We start from the raw sequence: 22,809 nt of genomic DNA, 5'->3' as shown, positions 1-22,809 counted from the left end.
GTAACAACCATAATTTTACGTCAAATTTAAACTTTTTCAATCATAAATAAAAACCACATAGCATTGTTTACAAAATGTTTTCAAATAATTTTCCATCAGAGTGTCCCAAAAATCATAGCATAATGATGAGGTGCGATACGGTCACACCTTCGCCTTTCCACGATCTCCTAAAGTACCTGAAACAGCAAACTGAAAACTGTAAGCCCGAGGGCTTAGTGAGCTACCCCTAAAGTACCAATTGATGGGTTTTGTACAAACAATCCTATGTGTGCATGCAACCCTAGACTTGGATCTATGTTTTCTCTATTAGATACACAACTTTATGAACACAAGAAGAACCCTAGCATGCATGTATATATTTCGAAATTTATATAAACTAGAAGGGATTACATACCTCTTGTTGTTATGTTGCAATAACAACACAATTCTTCAATCTCATGTCTTGGAAAGCAAGTACCACAAGTGTAGTACCTCTAATGGCTCACAAACACCACAAGCAAATGGAGAGGCAAGAGAGAGAGAGAGAGAGAGGGGGGGAGGCTAGAAATCAGCTCTAAGGCTTCTTAGAAAAGAAGTGGTCAATTTCCCTTAGCCAAGTGGTCATTATATCGGGTAGAGATTAGAGTTTTAGTCCTTATCCTAATCTAGTTGCTTTCCCACCAAGCAATCCATAAGATAAGTCTAGAAACCTATCCTTGGATGAATTCTAGGGCCTTATCCCCTTGAATTCGTCTACCTCTCCCTTAGGGCATCCATTGCCCTAATTTGCAACTATCACATAATTAAAATTCAGCCCCTGTAGTTTAATTAATTACATTTGATCACAAAATTAATTCTTAATTAATTATTTACCAATATTAATTAAACAAATATGATTTCTCCTTTAATATATTATTCCTATAATATATTAATAAATCATAATAACTTCTTTCTCTATTATTTCTCCAATCAAGTTGCTTTGGTGAAGGCAACCCAAAAGGACCATGTACAACCGGGTCAAGTACTTACCAAATATAGTTACGGGCTTAGACACAAATCCAATAGTCTCCCACTTGGATAAGTCTAGTAACCACAAATGTAAATATAACTCGATTAACAATCGTAGCTCTCAAAGACACAGTCGAACTCTGATCTTATCAATAACCTATCCTTTAGATAAGGGATCGTACAATCCTCTGTTTTAGATATCGTGTGGACAATCTCATGGAACATAGTCATACTTATTGTCCAGCAGCTAGTTTCTCGATCTCAGATTCATTTGACGTAGAACTTAATTGAACACATCAATTCAGTACTGACCAGGCCCGGCACATAAGTCAAATCAAAATCATCGAGGGGCCCTGATATCACTTTTACCCTCTTAGGATAAAAGAAACAGATAAACTTCAACTTATATGCATTTACTATTCACTAATCAGTTATACACAACAATGTGTTTTATGACATCAATTTACTGATGCGGTTTTGGATTATCAATGTACAATCAATTAGCAACCAATAAACCATATATCTTGGTTTTAAGACCATATGATATTACCGTCTTGCGATCACTCGTGATAGATTCCATGAAGTGATTCGAGCAGGCGCGGGTTTATTCCAATACTCAAAACTTATTTGTAAGCACTCATGAATATTGTAACAAACCTTTGTTATGTCTAATACCTTTCAGACAATCTACACACCAATTCATGACGGTCTTCGTTCATACCTACTTCCAACATATGAACAACTGTGGACCATTTGAATAATTCGATTATTCTTAATTAACTCAATTATTCAGGAAGTGAAAACATGCAAAGCAAAATAATAGTCAACCAATTAACATAAGACAATAACTATACTAATAACACTCCTTTATTTAATCATCAAATGTCAATTACAATTATGTATTACTCATTTCTAAACTATCTAATCCAAACTAACATCGTCCTTCAACCTAATGCTCCTAGCGTGCTGCAAATGCTTTACCCTACTCAGTCCCTTCGTAAGCGGATCTGCTGGGTTATCCTCTGACGATATCCTCTTAACTACGAGGAGTCCTTCTTCTACCCAATGTCTAATAAAGTGATATTTTCTGTCGATATGTCGAGATCTACCATGATCCCTTGATTCCTTGGTCAAGGCAACCGCTCCTTCATTATCACAGAAAATTTCCATAGGCTCTGTTATGGCAGGTACAACTCCAAGGTCTCCAATGAAGTTCTTCAACCATATTGCCTCCTTTTATGCTTCGCTTGCTGCAATGTACTCTGATTCGCATGTTGAATCAACTATGGTTTCTTGCTTGGAACTTTTCCAAGTGACTGCTCCTCCAATAAGGGTAAAGACCCATCAAAGTGAAGGCCACATCAGGGCGTGTACAAGTCATAGCATACATGATTGAGCCTACTGCGGAAGCGTAAGTTACTCGGCTCATTTCATCTATCTCGGCTTCGGTACTCGGACTTTGTGTCTTACTCAACTTGGCATTACTTTGGATCGGTAATTCTCCCTTCTTCAAGTTCTCCATATTAAAACGTTTTAGTACCTTGTCCAAGTAAGTATTCTGACTAAGTCCTATTAGTCTCTTACTTTGGTCTCTCACTATCCTTATTCCCAAAATATAGGAAGCCTCTCTGAGGTCCTCCATACAGAAACACTTCCCGAGCCAGGACTTAACTTCCTGTAGTGTCGGGATGTCGTTTCCTATGAGTAATATGTCATCGACATATAACACGAGAAAGCTAACTATACTCCCGCTGGCTTTGACATATACACATGATTCATCTTCGCTTCGTACAAATCCAAACTCTTTGACTTTCTCATCAAAGCAAAGATTCCATCTGCGAGATGCTTGATTAAGTCCATAAATGGACTTCTCAAGCTTGCACACTCTATTGGGATGCTTTGCATTGACAAAATCCTCTGGCTGAGCCATGTAAACATCCTCAACCAACTTCCCATTAAGGAAAGCGGTTTTGACATCCATTTGCCATATTTCATAATCATGAAATGCATCAATGGCTAGCATTACCCTAATAGACTTAATTTTAGAAACTGGTGAGAATGTCTCATCATAGTCAACTCCGGGAGTTTGAGTAAAGCCCTTCGCAACCAATCGCGCCTTATACGTGTGCACATTCCCATCCATGTCTATCTTCTTCTTGAAGATCCACTTGCACCCAATCGTCTTACGTCCGGGCACATTGTCAACCAAATTTCAAACTTGGTTGTCATACATGGACTGAATCTCGCTGTCCATCGCCTCTTTCCATTTCGCAGACTCCGGGCCTGCCATGGCTTCCTTATAGCTGTTAGGTTCATCTAGATTTACTAGTGTACTATCACTAATATACATGTCCCCTTCGGTAGTAATATGAAAACCATACAACTAGGGTTGAACTCTAACTCTTTCGGAACGTCTAAGAGGTAAGGATTCGCCAATCGGTTCAATCGGAGTTTCCTCCTCGGGTTAAGCGCCAGCATTAGAGGTTCCTTCATCGATCGACTCTTGAATCTCTTCAAGATCGATATGCATCCCACTGTCTCCTTGGTTTATGAGTTCTCACTCTCGGAAAACTCCTCTCCTCGCAACGAAGACAACATTGTTACTCGGTCTATAGAAGAGATACCCAAAGGATTTCTGCGGGTAGCCGATGAAAATACATCGCTCACTATGAGGTTCGAGCTTGTCGTGAGTCTCTCGTCTTATGAAAGCCTCGCAACCCCAAACCTTGATATGTGCCAACGAGGGAGCTTTCCTTGTCCACATCTCGTGAGGTGTTTTGGTAACCTTCTTTGTAGGGACTAGGTTAAGGATATGGGCGGCAGTCTCTAAGGCATACCCCCAGAATGAGATAGGTAGTCAAGCACGACTCATCATGGAACGAACCATGTCCAACAAGGTTTGATTACGCCTCTCAGCCATACCATTCAACTGTGGTGTTCTAGGCGGCATCAATTGCGAAACTATTCTGCATGCCTTGAGATAGTCGTGGAATTCAAGACTTAGGTACTCTCCTCCTCGATCAGATCGAAGCATCTTGATTTTCCTGCCCAATTGATTCTCCACTTATTGTTTAAACTCTTTGAACTTTTCAAAGGTTTCTGACTTGTGCTTGATTAAGTAAATATACCCATATCTACTATAATCATCGGTGAAAGTCACATAGAAGCGGTTCGCGTCCCTTGTGGTGGATCTAAAGGGCCCACACACATCGGTATGCATGAGATCCAATAAACCCTAACCCCTTTCACAAGTGCCAGTGAGGGGTGACTTGGTCATCTTTCCAAGTAAACAAGACTCGCACACGTCATCGTCCCTAAGGTCGAATGACTCCAACACTCCATCCTTTTGGAGTTGGGCTATGCGTTTCTTGTTGACATGTCCAAGACGACAATGCCACAAGCATGCTTTATCCAAACCATTGGAAGAATCCACACACAACACATTATTTCCTAAGTTATCTACAACCATAACAGTTTCATAAATTCCATTACAAAGCAATCCTTCAAAATATAAGACACCATTTAGATAAGCATAAATTGAACCTTTCTCATTATCAAACGAATATCTAAATCCTTGTCTAAACAAACCATGAAATGAAATGATGTTTCTTGCCATATCTGGCGAATAGAAACAATTATCTAAATCTAAACCTAATCCATTACTAAGTGCTAAAGAATACATTCTAATCTTGGTAACAGGCGACGATTTTCTGTTTCCCATGACTATATTTATTCTTCCACGCTCCACATCTCTATTTCTTCTTAGTCCCTGCAAATCAGAACATATGTGAAAACTACATCCTGGATCTCCCAGCCAAGCTTAGCCAGATTCATTGCACTTTTCACGTCTCCCAACTGTGGAAATGCTTGGTAGACGACGCTGCAGTAGTACTATAACATCCCAAAATTGAGGCCAAAATTTTCATTTTTAAATTAAGTAAATCATAAAATATGTTACCAAAACATTGTCAATATTACATCAGGTTTAAACCACAATGTCGTGTCTCAAAATCATAACATCATAAGTGATGGAAATCAAAGTACAATCCCAGAAGCTCATTGCGAAAATCATGTGTAAAAGTGTGATGCACCGCGACACTGTCGGCTCCTTCCCCTTAGACAAAAAGGTACTTGAAACCAAAACTGAAACTGTAAGCACAAAGCTTAGTGAGTTCCCCCATCATACCACATACCATATGATTTCATCGGTATCTTTCAACTGGTAACTGTCATCGTTGTCTTTCAATCGGTATCTGTCATCGGTATCTTTCAACTGATAACTGTCATTGATATCTTTCAATCAGTAACTACCATCGGTATCTTTCAACCGGTAACTGGGGACTATTCCCTCTAACACTATCATACAATAACAAGATATAATCATGCATTCAGGCATAATTGGGTACTAACCTACCCCTCGATCCTAAAGACCGATATCAGGGAAGGACTAATCCATTCCACTACCATTAACACACATAACATATCACACGGGCGTATCTCATGACCAAAGCACATAACCATACCAATATAATTATCACAAAGACAATTATCTACCAAATACCATTGTTGATGGGCCGACATTGTGGCCTTAGACCCACCCCTACTAGAAGGTAACTCACCTTGAACGAGTAGCTGGTGATAATCTGCGCAAGAAATCTCTGTCTGATGCTGCTCCGGAAATCCTCCGGCTATAATCCCCACAAAACACTTAATCAGAGCCTGATATCTATTCTTAGGGTAAAATGACCATTTTACCCCTAACCAAGTACAAGTCAAAGTCCAAGTCAAAGTCAGCGTCCAGTTTGCCTGACTCGCCGAGTTGGGTCGCCAACTCGTCGAGTCCCTATCCCTTTAACTGTCCTCATCCACATCTCTAGTCGTCAAGTTTAGCAATGACTTGATGATTTCTCCTTCTATATAAACTAGTAGGTGAGCCCGGAGTGAACCCCGAGACAAATTTTTTCTTATAGTACAATGTAATTTGAAAAACCTAATAATAACATTTTACTTTTCATATTTTTCTTATTATGAGATTATAACTATAATTTTTTGGGCAAAATATAACAGTTAAAATTATTGTGTTTGGATGAAAGTATTAAAATTTGACTTTGCATATGATAAATCATTCTATAAACACATGAAAATGTGCCACTTGGAGAAACGGAAAAAAATAGCAATATTGCAAATTTACTAAATACCTTTCTTCCTAAAACTTGAATGATATAAGTTTTTTGTTCACAGATGGCTACAAAGTTTCATATCCCACGATCTTAGATTCCTTACCATCTCCTCCGGTTTCACTTCCGTCGTTTGATCAGAACACACTGAACAACAAAAATAGAAAAACGAAGTTTTAATGATTTTATAAGATTTAGATCCTTATGAAATACTAAATAATGCTTTACCTGAATATAGTAATTTGTGGCTTCAACAATGACTTGGCACGTGATTCATTGATAAGCTGAAAGTAGCAAATTTGTTATGAGCACAAGGACATTCATATGGAAAATATGGAACCAAAAACAACAAAACAATCATAAAACACCGAAGTAGGTGATTGCTTGGCCCAGATGGCTTCCCTGTACAACCATCTTCACCGAAGATAACAAACAGGAGGTGAAATTGGGGAAGTTCCGACATCGTTCGGCGGTAGTTTTCTGCAAAAGCAGTAGGAATTTGGAAGCCGGTGAAGGGTTTTCAATTGACGCAGTGGAGGTGGGTGGGAAAATGATGAGTATCGGTGGAAACCTAATCCACACACACTTCATCATCTCCGATGACGTTCTTTGCAATTGGGTGTCAGGCAATATTCCACATCTGTTCCAATGAAGAACAAAAGGTCCATCTATGAAACCTATTTAAGAAGAAATAGGGATTTGAAACTCTAGCAACTAATTTCCCAATGAAGATGCGAAAATCCAAACAGTTACGTATACATAGCCACAAATCGGAAGTACATGAAATCGAATTACTGGAGATATGGATAGAATTTGGGAAGTGGGAATCAGGTTCCAATCCATTATCCTTCCGTCGCGGCCGGCGAAGCCCCCAATCAGTCGTATCGATGAGAATACGTATTCTCATTACGCCGGTTGCGGGAAGCACCGGTGAAGGAAGAGGAGCGAGTGGTGATTTTTTGGGGGCTATTAAGAATGTTTTGCTTTTCGATTTGTCGGCGAAGCACATTGATAAGAAGAACGAAGATGTTGGAATACCTGCGTGCATTTCATTGGAGAGCAGGGACCAAATTTTTAACACCTACAAAATAGTGTGGCCAAACTTGAAGTTCAAGAAGTATACTGTTACTAAATGATATGGGAATTAATATATGTATATAATCATCGAAGGATCATTCACCTGACTCGCCGAGTTGTATGAACAACTCGCCAAGTTTATCCTCATCCTATGAACAAGTCATGTCCTAGACTTGCCGAGCTATAAGAACAACTCGCCGAGTTCATCTTCAAATGCTGGGAGATTGCCTTGGACTCACCGAGTCTGTTAATACACTCGTCGAGTCTCATGGTTCTCAGGTCCTTTTTCGCGTCTAAACATCTACGGGACTTCCCTCCCTAACATCTGGTCCATTCGCTGAATGGATTCGGTGGTCATTACGCCTCGACTCGTCGAGCCCAAGAACAACTCGGCGACTCCATCATTGACAAATACTATATAGTTGATTTAAATGGGTCTTAACACCTCAAAACCATAGATCTGGCCTCCTAATGTCCATTTTATACGTAAAGTTCCAAACTTGGTGCACATGCATGGGGTTTTGCCTCAAAAATCCATAAAAGGTGCTCTACAATGTGCATGGGGCTCTCATGGCCATAAAGTTGGCACCTTTATGCCATGATACCCCTTCAATGACTCAGATCTGAAAGTAGAACTCCATGAATCCCATCACAAATCCGGAAATGGCTTAGAAAGCCCTAAATGCACCCAAAATCTAAACCCTAAAGATGAACAACCACCAGAAAGACCAAAACATGGGCATTTACCTTGATTGAGCTGAAAATGGAATAAGATCTCTGGACCTACAAGTCCCAAATCGAATTCCAAAACTTCCTCCTTCCTTCCAAGCTTCACAACCACCCAAAAGCACCAAAAATGGCCTTAGATCACTCAAAGCGGCTAGGGTTTTGATAAGAAGTGTTTTGGGAGCATAAGGGACAATGGAGGCTGCAGTAAGACGTTTAAATAGGGTGCAAACCCTCAGATTTAGGGTTTCCCTCAAACAGCACCTACTCACCGAGTCAGTCTCCCGACTCGTCGAGTAGGTCACTTAAACTGCATGCGCATCGCGACCCTACTCGACGAGTTGGGCCACCAACTCGTCGAGTCCCAGAGGAAATACAGAAATGCTAAAATTAAATGCGTACTGGGAATCAGGTGTTACAAGTACCTCTCGAGGATATTCAGGTGGATGATAGCCTGAACTACATCGAGCGACCAATAGCCATTATAGATAGGAAGACGAAAACGCTGAGGAACAAGGAAGTAGAGCTAGTGAAGGTGCAGTGGCAGCACCGCAAGGGCTCAGAATGGACATCGGAGACGAAGGATGAAATGAGAGAGCACTATCCCGAGTTATTTTCAGCAGCGGAAACAGACTTCGAGCACGAAGTCTAATTCAAGTGGAGGAGATTTGTAGCATCTGGGATTTTCCAGGTATTATTATTATTCTTCATAATTGAAGTGTGGTGTGGTTTGGTTTGGGCTTTGACCTTTGGGCCTTCCTAGTGGGCTGAGGAAGTTGCATACGTGGGACGTACATTGTCGTGTACGCCCAGCGTACTCGTGGAAAGGAAGCGCGGAGGCCAAGCACGTATGCCTAGCGTACCAGGAGTACGCTCAACGTACGTATGCAGATCCTTAAACACTAAAAATTATAGTTTGCTCCCTATATAAAGAACATAACCCCTGTTGGTTCAACCTCCACTCTTACCTAGCCACCACGAAATCCCTAGCCCCCTTTGTGTGCCTTTGTGAGAGTGTTTGTGTGTTACTTTAGTGAGAAAAGAAGAAAGGAGCTTGAAGAAGAAGCAGGGATCTACCAAGAGCTTGTAGATCCAGAGGATTGACACCATTTCTGACTCTTTTTAGGTATCAAGCTCCATACTTTACCATTGTATGCTTAGATTTGTTTATTTGGGGTTTTTTTGTCCTTTTTGGACCCCATTGTTGGGAGTGTTTGAGTATTGTTGGTTCCAGAGCATAAGAGTTGTCCTTTAGAACTCTTAGAAGCACCTAGGGTCATAACAACTGGATCTTGGTGGTTAAGCCAAAACCATGCAAGGGCTAGATGGTATTAAAGTTGGAATAATGGACGAAAATCATGTTTTACCCCAACCTTGCATGAAAGCACATAAAGTTCGTGACTTCATGGTTTAGGAGGTCTAAAAGGACCTGGATCTGCAGTTTGGACGTAAAGACTTAACAGATTAAGTCATGAATAAAGTCCCAAAGAAGTTGGCCAGTACGTTGGGCATACTCCTTGGTACGCCGCGTGTACTGGGTCAAATTCCCCGTCTTGGTCAAGGCCAGCATACGTTGGGCGTACATGTCGGGTACGTCACACGTATGTATGCAGATTGGAAAATTGGGCTTTTGGGCCCTAAGAGGATGGGTCTGGACTTTTGGGCCCCATGGCCTACTGAGAAGTATCATTTTGGACTTAGAAATAAGAAACTTGAGTATTGGACGTTTTTGGGCCAAGATTGGGCCCTTGAGGATTAATATATCAGACTTGGGAATTTTAGGCCCATTTGGGGAAATAAGGTCTAAATCAGAAATTAGACATACTTAATGGGCCATAAGAGAGCTGGTCTTGATAAGCTAGAATCAGGACTTAAGTATGTCCCAATTGGACCAAAGGGTAAAATGGTCATTTTACCCTGAGTAGTGTTATAGACTCTGATTGAGTGTTATGTGTCTCTGATAGCCGGGAGTCATCGGAGCAGCTGTTAGAGATTTCCTCTACGAGATTCGACACGCAGTTTACGAGGTGAGTTGCCCTCCAGTAGAAGTAGGTCTAAGGCACCAAGACCGACCCACTAGTAGTTGGTTACAGTTGAGATGATTTTCTTTGTGATAATTGTCTGGTTTTCTATTACTTGATAGTGGTATTAGGAGGGGAATAGTCTCTCGATCGGTTGTTAGGATCAAAGGGTAGGTCGGATACCCTAAATATGTTTGACATCATGCTATGATAGATTGTTATGTGATAGTAGTAGGGGTGAAATAGTCCCCGAAACTGGGTGAGATAGACCGGAGGGTAGGCAGGCACCCCAGAATGGCCTGACATGGGTAATCAGCACCCCAGAATAGCTTGACATGGGTAGGTCGGGCACCCTAGAATTGCTCGACAGCATGTATGATTTTATAGTATGTGGTATGATGGGGGAACTTACTAAGCTTTGTGCTTATAGTTTCAGTTTTGGTTTCAGGTACCTCTTCATCCAAAGGGAAGGAGCCGACGGCGTAGCAGTGCATCACACACACCCATGATTTCCGCATTAAGTGTTATGGGATTGTACTCTGAATTTTATTATTGTTCGATGTTTGTTTTTTAGACATGTTTATGATGGTTTATGGATGTATATGATATCGACAATGTTTTTAGTAAACGAGTTTTTATAAATTACTCATTTAAAAACGAATTTTTTTGGACTTGAAAATTGGGGTGTTACAAAGTTTTTGATTTATCAAAAGTAATAAGAAGCATTGGAGACATTCTAGCTAGTAAAAGCATGTATGCTTAATGGTTAAAGACCCATGAGTGTTGTGCATGTCATATATATATATATATATATATATATATATATATATATATATATATATATATATATATATATATATATATATATATATATATATATAAGAAAGGCTTTCATTTATATATGCTTCTCTTCTCTCTCCCCCCTCCCCTCCCCCCCCCCCCCCCCCCCACCCCAAAAAAAAAAAAGTAACAAGCACGATGCATGGGTTCTCTCTCGCTTTTGATCATCTTATGAAGATATTGCTTGCTTTTATACTCTCTTGAAGCTCATACTTTGGTTACGAACATCAAGCTAAAGAGTTAAGAGTTTTAGGCTAGCATCTAAATCAAGGTGGTTTCTTGTTGGTGTCTCTAAAGTTAATGATTCTTCAGTAACTTTCAAGCCTCCCAAAAAGATGCAAAGAGCTACAAAGGTTGTTATTGTTGTTGTTGTTGTTGTTCTTCTTCTTCTTCTTCTTTAGTTGTATTTGTTTTCTTTCAACACTTTACAAAAAGATCATTGGTGGTTTTAACTTGTTTATGTTATTAAAAAATGATCAAGTCTTCCGTTGCTAAAAAATCATGTTTTTGAAACTAGTTTTTGAATAAAAACTCAACAGGTATCAGAGATGACATCATGCACCCGTATAGCTCAACATATCTTTGTTTATCGTTATCAAGCCTTCGACTCTAAAAGAGAGTGTTAGTGTATCCCACATCGATATGACACAATTCTATAAGTGGATATGTATGTTGGAGTCTTCCCTCTCTCTATAAGAGATCATTTGGAGAAACAATCTTGAACTCAACATATATTTATATTGAATAAGTTATCTAAAAAAATGTGTCAAATGCTCAAATCTGAACTAATTTTTGAGATAGACATCCATGTCCCCAGAATACCACATGTAGCCATGGGAGTATTGTCAATGCAAGAAATTTTATAAATAACTTTAATACAATAACACCATAGATTATTTTAATGATTTTTAACAACCAGTCTCAAGCCCGCCTTTACTTTTAGATTGTGTCATCTAATCCAAACAAACCAATTAATTTACCTTTTATTATTAAGCCCTCCCCAAACAAATAAATCACTTTGCTTTACAAGAGTGAGCGGACCACCACTTTGATAACTTAGTTTTGAATTTATCCACAATCGGCCTCCAATTTTCTGTGAGCTCCATATTGGCAACAACTGGAAGCCAATGATAAATGGATGCAAGCTTATTGACCTCACAACATAGGATACTATATGTCATCCACTCCCACACTAAAGACGACTTTACCTTTGTAAGATTTAACTTTTATAGCGAAAGAAATAAAGAAATATCGTTTGCATACAAAATAATGGGACAATGACGGGCCATTACTAATTTTTATCATACATTAAATTAGTTACAAAATTCATGTTTGATGAAAGAAGAGGATGATTTTAGAGATGTTTTGGAGAGGATTTTTTTTGTGTGTGTGTGTGTGTTGCTAGCCTACTCTCGGCCGAAGATAAGAAGAAGAGAGGGAGAGAGGTTAGTCTTGAAGTATGTTGGGTTATGCAAGCCTACATATAAGTATGAGAAATGTTTACATTGTTACATGGTGAATAATATGGAGGTGGCACCTCCAAAGTCAACTCCCCCCCCCCCCCCCCCATTTCATTTTTTTTTGTAAATAGTGTTGGGCCGAGAGTTTGGGCCGAGAAGGTAGGAATGGAATAGTTTGAGCCCATTAAACTTTAGTTAGGATTTTTGGAGCCTAATCATAAAATTTTCGGCCCATTGGGCCTTTAGGGTAGTTCACGACCCAATAGTATAAAGGAATGGGTTCTAAGGTCCATTAAGGTTAACTGGAGTTGTTATGGACCAATAAGGCCTATTAGGGTTAGAATGAATCATTCTAGGCCCAAATGGTTCAAAATGTTATATATTTGTGAACTGGGTCCATTTAGAATCCAAATAGGGTTTCCAAGCCCAAAATAGTTGAATTGGATGCTTATTGGTCCATTAGGCCCAATAAGGAAATCCTAGTCCAATATGGATTCAAACTGGGATTCTTAGGGTTTTCAGATCCTTTGTTGAACATGAAAGGTGAATTTTAAATGAGCACCGAGTGATATTTACTTAGAGTATATGTTTTACAATAGTTAAATGTTACACAGGAATAGAATTTCCTAGCTAAAATGCTAGTTGTGACACTATATCACGAAAGAACACCAATCATATACTCCAATATATTTAACTATGCCGAGAGTAAAGTCAAATTTGGAGAAGATGGTACTCGCAGAATTCACACAAATTAATTTTAGTTGAACTCATTGATTAAGCCTTTCTTCTAAAGCTAAGTATGAATGGTCACACTTCAGCTATAAGACTTTATTATTCTAGAAATGGAATTTTGATTTGGATTTAGTATTTGGATATTGGAACATTGTAACAACAACTATTATATAATGTTTTGACATACTGGGATATGATCATAACATCAATACTCGTTGTGTTCTATATTAACATGTTTAATCCATGAATAATTTTATTATTCTAGAGATTTATAGTGGGTTATAATTGTGGGAAAAATTATGAAGTAAGGCTAATATGATTTGGATTGGTTGACTTTCACCGGATAAATGTAGGCAATGGGTTGTAACCAAGTTTCATAGATACTTATTAGAGAACTGGTATTGAAATGACTCGCATCAAGATCATCTCATGGATTGCTATCAGTAATGATACTTGATTAAACGGTATTATCTTTATATCCTTAACACTCTAGATACATTGTAGGATGTAAGTGTAGGGAGTACTGTGCTTAGATATGGTCAAATGTTGGTCGTTAACCGGTCAGTTATAAAAGCCATTTATAGGCATGGTATGAACTATAAAAGAGGATTATGTAGTCAAGATGGAATTTGTTCCCCTTATGTGTTGAGAATTAGACATCTAAGGCGTCTTACCAAAAGTTGAACACCAAATGAGATTTATTGTGATCCGTATCTCATGTTTAACATGATGTCTATGACAAAGGGATAATTGATAAACCTACCGTATACACCAATTGTAGCTTGGAGCTTTTTAAGAATTAGGCATTGATAGAATGGCACAAAGTCGGGTGTTGATAGGAGCAGTGAAATGTTGCTAGATGTTCACCAATGTCAATATCAATCTAATATGAATCTCACACAATTCGGAGATTGAAAGATCTAGTATGCTCAAGAATCATATTAAAGTGATATTGTTAATTAACATATGATAGTAAAGGGTCACACTAAAAACAACTTGATATAATTGATTATTTATTAGAAATTGATTTTAATAAATATTAAATAAACTCTTATAATTAATTGGAAATTATTTATTTATAGAGAGTAATAGTTTTCATTAGCAAGTAACACATTATTTCATATTGTATGAATTAATAAGCCATGTACAACTTTTTAGACTAGCTGAAACATTTTGTATTTTTCTCAAAGACAAAGTTTATATTTTATAAACTTAGAGTTTATAAAATTTAAACAATTATTCTTCCTTTTTGAGGTATGGCCGAAAATTGACAAGAAGACAAAGAATGAGTTTTTGATTTATCAAAAGTAATAAGAAGCATTAGAGACATTCTAGCTAGTAAAAAGCATGGGTGCTTAATGGTTAAAGACTCATGAGCATTGTGCATGTTATATATATATATATATATATATATATATATATATATATATATATATAGGCTTTCACTTATGTATGCTTCTTTTCTCTCCACCCCCCCACCCCAAAAAAAATAAAAATAAATAAAAATAAAAATAAAAATAACTTATGTGCATGATGCATGGGGTTCTCTCCTACTTTTGATCATCTTATGAAGATATTACTTGCTTTTATACTCTCTTGAAGCTCATACTTTGGTTATGAACATCAAGCTGAAGAGTTAAGAGTTTTAGACTAGCATCTAAATCAAGTTGGCTTCTTGGTGGTGTTTCTAAAGTTCATCATTTGTAACGCCCCGTTCCTAAGAGTACCTAATTGTGAGTCCCCGGGATTTAAGAGAAATGACATTTTGGTCATCTCGTGGGAAAAGTGGTAAAGGAGGGACAAGTATGAAAATTTGGGACACGCCGAGTACGCCCAGCATAAGCTGGGATTACACCCAACGTAAGGCGTATATGGACGCGGGTGCAAGGCTGAGTACGCCCAGCGTACTCTCAGAGTTCTAAAACCCTAAATTTAGGTTCAACCACTATATAAGGAACATGTTGGTGCATACCCTAGCCTCCTTAAGCTCACCCTTAACCTCAGAAACCCTAGAAACCCATATTCCCTCCATTGTTGGGTGTGTTTGGCCTTGGAAAGCTCATTTGGCAAAAGAAAAGCTAGAAGAAGAAAGGAGAAGTTGTCAAAGAAGGAAAGGAACGCTTGGAGCTTGTAGATCTGAAGAGATATCATCCTTTGGAGCTTATTTGAGGTATAAAGCTTCTTGCTTGCCATTTATTTTATAGATCTAAGTGTTGTAAAGCTTTAGCATCTTTCTTGTCCCAAAGTTCTCATCTTGATTCATGCTTTGTGTTGGCCGAGATTATCTGTCCTATCAGACCTTTGGAGAGGTCTTGAGTGAGAAAAATGAGGTCCCAAGGGCTGTAGTTGTTCCATGTGTGAGATATATAGGTCTTAATGGATTAAGACCATAGATTAAGAGCTTTTGGACGTCCCAAGTGATAAAGTTTGAGACTTTATGAATCTTAGGTGTATTTAGCCTAGGGATCTGAAGTTTGGGCTTAAGAGCTTAAGCCATTAAGAGGTTATAAGGACTTTATGAGTAGCGAAGTTACGCCCCGCATAACATGGTTGTACGCCCCGCGTAGCGGGTCAAGGCCCCGATCCTCAGCTGCATTTTAGAGTGTACGCCCCGCGTACCAAGGAGGGTACGCCCAGCATACTCCCTCTGTTGGGCTTTTCATTTTGGGCCTTAGGGATTGGGCTGTTATTTGGGTTGCTGGATATTATGGTTAGAGTGTTTTGGGCCCAATTATTGTTATAGACCTTGGATCTAGGCCCATTTGGTGGAATGGGCCCAATTTGGTAAATTGGGCCAATATTGGACTTTGTATAAGATTGGGCTTTGGCCTTGGCCCGATAAGTGGATGTATGCTTGGCTTAATGTTTATTTTGTTATGATGCCTAGTTCGGGATTTGCGGTGAGTTGGTGATTCGAGAATCTGTTTCTTCAGTTCAGAGTTTCGGCAGTGCGAAGTGAGTTATCCTCACTATATCAACAGGGTCTAAGGCACCAAGGTCGGCCCTTTATCGGATTGAGATCCGGGTATTTGTTGTTATGTTATTGCTTTGATATGTTTGCATCCTGGTAGTTAGGATGGTATATGTTAGAGACCTGGTTAAGGTCGGTTCCCTGATATGTAGGGTGATGCTATGCTAGTGACCGGTTAGGTTGGTATCCTGGTTAGGATGATGATATGTTATGTGATCTGTTTTGATCGGCTTGTTGACTATGAATTCTTATATGGTTGTATGTTTATGTGCACATGGTTGTTTGGACTGGAGTTGGGTTGAGGCGGGTCCTGCTTTGTGCTGTAGGCCAAGATACCCAGGGCGGACCGGTTGTCCCGAAGGCCCAGCAAGCGGTCCGGATAGGCTGTAGGCCCCAAGAGGGCGGACCAGACGTGCTGAGGCTCGGAGAGTGGACCAGGCCGACTAAAGGCCCGGTGCGGGCGGACCAGTCATACTGTAGACTCAGAGAGTGGACCAGGTGGGTTGTAGGCCCGATGCGGGCGGACCAATCACACTGTAGACTCGATGTATATGGCTAGACTCGGAGGGTGGACCAGATGGCTGTTGGCCGGTGCGGCGGACCACTCTCACAGTAGACCCGAAGTGCATGACTGTTCTGTGTTCTGTTATGTTATGTATGCTATGTATGATATGGGCCGGAAGGCACTATGTTATGGGCCGGAAGGCATTATGATTTGGACCGGAAGGTCGTAGCCTAGAAGGGCGTATGTGTGGTTGGTATTTTGGGGATATCTCACTAAGCTTTCGGGCTTACATTTGTGGTTTAATGTTTTTCAGGTTCTTCAGGAGACCGTGGCAAGGCGAAGGCGTGATCGTACCGCTCCTAATGTTTATGTTGTGATGTGATTCTGGGAATACTCTAAATGAATTGTACCGAAAACCTTTTTGTAATAATTTAATGAAATCGCGTTGTTTTTGAAAAGTTTAAATTGGTTGAAAATTTTCGGTCGTTACATCATTCTTCATTAACTTTCAAGCCTTCAAGAGGATCCAAAGAACTACAAATGTTGTTATTTGTTCTTCTTCTTCTTTACATGTATTTGTTTTCTTTCCACACTTTGCAAGAAGATCCTTGGTGGGTTTAACTTGCTTATGTTATTAAAAAATGATCAAGTCTTCCGTTGCTAAAAAATCTTGTTTATGAAATTAGTTTTTGAATAAAAACCCAACAGGTATCAGAGTCGACATCATGCACCCACATAGCTCAACATATCTTTGTCTATTCTTATCAAGCCTCAGACTCTAAGAGAGAGTGTTAGTATATCCCACATTGGTACGACATAATTCTATAAGTGGTTGTGTATTTTGGAGTCTTCCCTCTCTCCTTAAGGGCTCATTTGGAGAGACAATCTTAAACTTAACGGATATTTATATTGAATAAGTTATCTAAAGAAAAGTGTCAACTGATCAAATCCGAGCCAGTTTTAAGATAGACATCCATGTACTCAAAATACCACATTTAGCCATGGGATTTTGTCAATGCAAGCAATTTTATGAAAAACTTTAATACAATAACACCATAGATTATTGTCTTTCGTCTTTAATGTCCACCGCCATTTCGCTAAAAAGCCAAGTTTAATGATATTTAACAACCAATCTCAAGCCCGCCTTTACTTTTAGATTGTGTCATCTTATTCCAAACAACCCAACTAATTTACCTTGTATTATTAAGCCCTCCCCAAAGATATCGCCTATGAAAACCCTCCAACAAATAAATCACTTTAGAATGCGCTTTATATAAAGAGAAAGAGAGGGGGGAGGGGGTGTCCCAAAACAAACTTTACAAGAGTGAGCAAACCACCAAAAGAAATAATGTCCACCTTCCAATTTGATAACTTAGTTTTGAATTTATCCACAATCGGCCTCCAGTTTTCCGTGATAGTGGCAACAATTGGATGCCAAAGATAAATGGATGCAAGCTTAGTGGCCTCACAACATACGATACTATATGTCATCCACTCCGGCACCAAAGACTTTACCTTTATGAGATTTGACTTTTATTGAGAAAGAAATAAAGAAATATCGTGATGCATACAAAAAAAAATGAGACAATCACGGGCTATTACTAATTTTTATCATACATTAAATTAGTTTACAAAATTCATGTTGAATTGTCTTTAACCATCCAGAACAAATTTTAGAACTTCTAACCAATGATCATGATTTCAAAAAAGTTGGCACTACGATACAAGCAGCAAAGAGTTTCTTCACAATTCTGAAATAATAAATTATTGCAACAATTTCAAGGAAATACAATTCTTATCATCTATCTGATACTCCAAAATGGAGCACAATCGCTAAAAAGTTTTACCTAAACAAGCTTCGATTGCAAGTTCCACATCTCGGAATCCATGGCTGCCGAGCAGCCACCAAACAAGGTCTCCTGGAGACGCGATCAATATAACAGAAGAATCAAATCAAAACGGTTAAATTCTATTGAAGATCAAGATAATAGGGAACACCGGTATCATTCAGCCATTCGCCTCCCTGAATAAAGTTTCCGACAGTAAATTGGCTCGCCTCCGTCGTATTCAAGATTGGTTTGTATCCCGGCCAAGTAACCCTAGCGCTTGTATTCGAACCAGGTCCTCTGTTCATGTACTCGCCATAGTAAAGCGTACTCAATGCAAAATTACCATCCCACTCCAACCAACCCGCCGGATCTATCAAATCTCCGATATACGATCGCAAAATCACGGTCCTCGAGTACTCCTTCCACGGTCTCCCAAGGTAGGATTTGAACATCGACTGGTTAGGGATGAGCTCTGATCCGGCAGCGATTTTGCATTCCAATATCGAGATACCGGTGTTTTGATTCGGATCGTCTCTACCTTGCGCAGTGAAGATGTTCTTCTGTTTTGGATCGGGTTGCCGGGCGTAGAAGTTAGATTTCTGGAAAACGACGGCGGCGTTGCCGAAGACGAAATCGACGGTGCCGTAGACGTCGCATTCCCGGTAGAACTGCCGGAGAGAGTGAACGTAGAGGGTGTCTTGGTAGGCTACGAAGCTGCACTGGTAGAATACGGAGAAGTCGGACCCACTTCTCAATGCCACTGCTTGGTGTTTGCTGGGGCCCGCATAGTTTTCAAATGTTATCCCCTTCGCTATAAAATTTGCACCTACTGCAACTGTAATTGAATGCAAGTTTATTAGAAAAAATAATATTTATATTTGTAACAAAAAGGTTTTTTATCAGATATTTTGATGCACCTTTTCATTTTTTTTTTTTAATTTTAATAAGCAAGTATTCATTTATGAAGGTGTTTGATTAATGATTAAGTATATGATTGTGAAATAAGAGTCAAATAAGCTTCAAATAATTGCCTCATTTTATGATAATAAATTTGAGATTTTTTAATATGTATCCTAAAGTCATACTTAAGAACCATTAATTATGAGAAATATTATCATAATTGAATATAAATGTATTAATTATGAAGAATATTTTCTATAATTAATAAATTTCACATTTATGATAATATTTTTTATAATTAATAGTTAGTTAATGTTTTTTATGTATACTCAAATGTTAGAAAATCTCAATAAATTTTATTATATATACAAAATGATTTTTAGTTTAACGGTATTAGAAGTTGACGTATATAAGGTTCAAATCACACTATAGACAAAATAGTGTAGTTTTAAGTTCTATTTGACAAAAAAAAATCGTTTATTGTAATTTAATGTTTCCTAAATCGTAAAATAATTTATCGGAATTTATACTTTATAAGCTAGTTAATTTATAAACAAGTATATAAATTAAAAACTAGTTGTTAAGACAAATATCTAGAAATAAAGTATTTGGTGCGTTTATAAATAAATAAAATATCACCTGTTATAAATGGTAAGAGATGCCATTGATAATAACTTTTATATTAAAAAATAGATTTTTATATTTAAAAAATACAAACCTATAAAAAATATCTTTATTGATTATTAGAAGAAGATATGTTTTTTAGGGTATGAAGTTATAGTTTACGTAGGTGCATTTACATGAAAGTGGGACCCTTTTATTATAAAATGAAGACACCGACAAAGCATTGGCATTTCCGTGACCTACGGCCCAACCATCTGCCATTTCTGTGGATCGAAGCTTAAATTAAGCTTCAATAATATATTAAAAAAGTCCTTAGTTGTCAGTCCAACATTGGATTGACTTGCTTTTCTTTTTCTCACGTTAATTTTATGTAGATACGCTTACTAAATCTTTCATATGTTTTTTATTAAATCTTAATTAATTATATAAATTTTAATTTGGGGTTCCAATTCAACTTGTATTATTTGTTTATTCGTTAACATTTATTAGAGTATAAATACCTTTTTTTTTCAATTTTACTGATATTTTAGGTAGTAGATCTGTAGATGTCAAATCGTTAACTAGGTCATGTTTTAAGTTGTGCCAAAGACACGTAATATTTAAAATTGTATATTTAAGTAATCATCATAAAATATGAGTTCTAAAAGTTTGAGTCAATATTTAGTTCTTACATGTATTATTAGTCAACACTACGATATATATTTTATAAAAAATCACATATTAAATCTTAACTAAATGGAGTTTTATGGATCAATTCTTTATACTAATCTCATTGTTAACATACGGTTTTTGTTCAACATAACTATGATTCAAAATTTAATCGTAATGATTATGTGTTAAATGTTTATTGTTACCAAAATGTTGGGATGTTCTTGTGAACTTAACTAAATATGGAAATAATAACAACGTGTGGTATCCATCCATATTGGAGTTCGATTCATGCAAAAAAACAAATAAGCAATGACGCAAACTTACATCAAATAAACTAAATTTAGATTTTAAATCTATTTAAATAGTTAATAAGATAAAAGAATTAATGACTTTTTATATGTTTTTACTAATTTATGTTATAAAATGCATTTCCTATCATGTAAACACATAAATTAATAAATTTCTTATAACAGATCAAGAAAATTACTAACTGGTAATGCAACATGGTATTTATTTTGATAAAATTATATGCTTAATTTCAAAACAAACTGGTTTTGTTAGATTCTTGTTATAGGATAGGATGCAATTTATCGTGGTTAGCTACTAAAGAGTAGGAGTACTTACTTACGGTGGCTGATCGGAAAGTAGTCCAGCCATCGACAACGTTCCGGTTGCCTTTGATAAGCGTTTTTCCGATCCCATCGCCGACAAACATCACCTTTGATTTCTTGTTAATCACCTCCACATACTCGTAATACGCCCCTGCTTTAATATATATCACGAACCTCGTCGCACTTGAGTTCGGCGCCGCATTCAAAGCTTCTCCGATGGTTGTGAAGTTTCCACTTCCGTCCTGCGCCACCACCAAATTGTACGTCGTCTCATTCACCGTTGTTTGTAACAACCGTCTGTCGCTCCTTTTCACCCACTGTGGAAACCCACCGGACATCTTTCCATACTCCGACTTCCCTTTCGACGTGCCATTTATTTTCTTCAACAACGCAAGCGAGTTACTCACCTGACGAGAAATCCCTTTCAACGCCTTACGGAAATGTCGGCTTATTTTAACCTCCGATTTGCTGCCGGAGAACCCGTCGAGACATGTCTCCTGATTCGTCATGGCGGCGCTGAGCAGAGTTCGGAGATCATTGTATTTATCGGAAGACGATTTCGACAGGTCGGAGACGGCGGATTTGAGCTGGGAGACAGTTTCCAGAAACAGCGTGTGACAATCCTCGAGAGCGCGGATCTCGAGAACAGTGAGATGAGGAAGCTTCCGGCGAATGTTGGTGACATTGAAGTCGGTGGAGCGTACGTCGGAGATAGTCTCGTTGACGGTGGCGGAGATAATCTCCGGTAACGACTTAGAGGTGAGATCTGGTACGATTCTTGTGAGCGTGGAGATGCAGAGGTCGTGGTAAAGTGCACCGGTGCATTGTAATTCTGCGTTTTGAGTTTGGAGTCGTTTGTGAATGTGCAAATGTGAAGTGGGTCTTTTCGTAAATAATGAAAGTGAAGGGTGGTGATTTGTAAGTGTAAGGAAAGAAAAAATGGATAGTGCAAGTAAGAGGAGGGCTGACATTGGCATAACGAGCATCGTCAAACGACGGCGTTTAAGTGTTTGGGAAGTGAGGTTGGTATGCATGGTTGTGGAAGTGGAAGGTACTGTAAATGCGAAGTGGGACAAGACACGGATAGGAGACATCAGACATTGTGGGATATATAAGTCTAAGATAAGAGAGGTGGGGGTGGGGTGGGGGTGGGGGGGATGGGGTGGGGTGGGGTGGGGATGCGTGGGTCTTCTCTTTTTTGGAGGAAGGTCTTAAATTGCACTATCTTATTATACTCAAATTGCATTAGGTTTTTAACGTATATTATACATACAGTTACAAATTTATAAAAAATCCCTTAAACTTGTTAATCAAACACAAATACTTTGAAGTATATTATACCTACATTTGTATTTTTTTTATAAGAATGTTTTTTATTTAGCCTATACTAATTGAATTTGTCAAACGAATTTAGTTGGGCTCCTTTGTAAAAATACCATTATAATTGGGATGAATATGTATAGTTGGCCGATAAGTTTGTAGAATTACCAAAGTATCTACCCTAATAAATGAAAATGATTTTGCCACATGTCATTCTTTCATAAAATTAGTCACATGTCATTTTGTGATAATTTGAGATATATTTATTTTCCACTTGTCATTACTTTAATTTTCATTTTCAATATATTATTAATTTAGTTTCCATAAATTAAACCTACCATAATAACTATTAACTTCAAATTTCAAATTCAATTTCAA

At 38.2% G+C, this 22,809-nt stretch overlaps 1 protein-coding gene and 1 long non-coding RNA gene across 2 annotated transcripts; both read right to left on the bottom strand.

The window, feature by feature from the left end:
- Positions 1-4,906: 4,906 nt before the first annotated feature.
- Positions 4,907-7,242, bottom strand: LOC111888769 (uncharacterized). Its single transcript, XR_002849313.3, has 4 exons — positions 6,393-7,242; positions 6,186-6,311; positions 5,607-5,675; positions 4,907-5,267 (listed from the first exon to the last, which is right to left on the bottom strand). It is a non-coding gene; the product is annotated as an uncharacterized LOC111888769 (long non-coding RNA).
- Positions 7,243-18,234: 10,992 nt separating this feature from the next.
- Positions 18,235-22,208, bottom strand: LOC111888764 (pectinesterase). The gene is made up of 2 exons (XM_023884876.3): positions 21,125-22,208; positions 18,235-19,160 (listed from the first exon to the last, which is right to left on the bottom strand). Exons 1-2 carry the CDS (start codon positions 22,203-22,205, stop codon positions 18,466-18,468), a joined length of 1,776 nt encoding a protein of 591 aa, XP_023740644.2. The 5' UTR covers positions 22,206-22,208; the 3' UTR covers positions 18,235-18,465.
- Positions 22,209-22,809: the final 601 nt, after the last annotated feature.

This window comes from Lactuca sativa, chromosome 8, assembly GCF_002870075.4.
Source record: "Lactuca sativa cultivar Salinas chromosome 8, Lsat_Salinas_v11, whole genome shotgun sequence".
Taxonomy (NCBI): Eukaryota; Viridiplantae; Streptophyta; class Magnoliopsida; order Asterales; family Asteraceae; genus Lactuca; species Lactuca sativa.
Note: the sequence above shows the minus strand (reverse complement) of the source record. Positions and strands in the feature narration are given on the sequence as shown.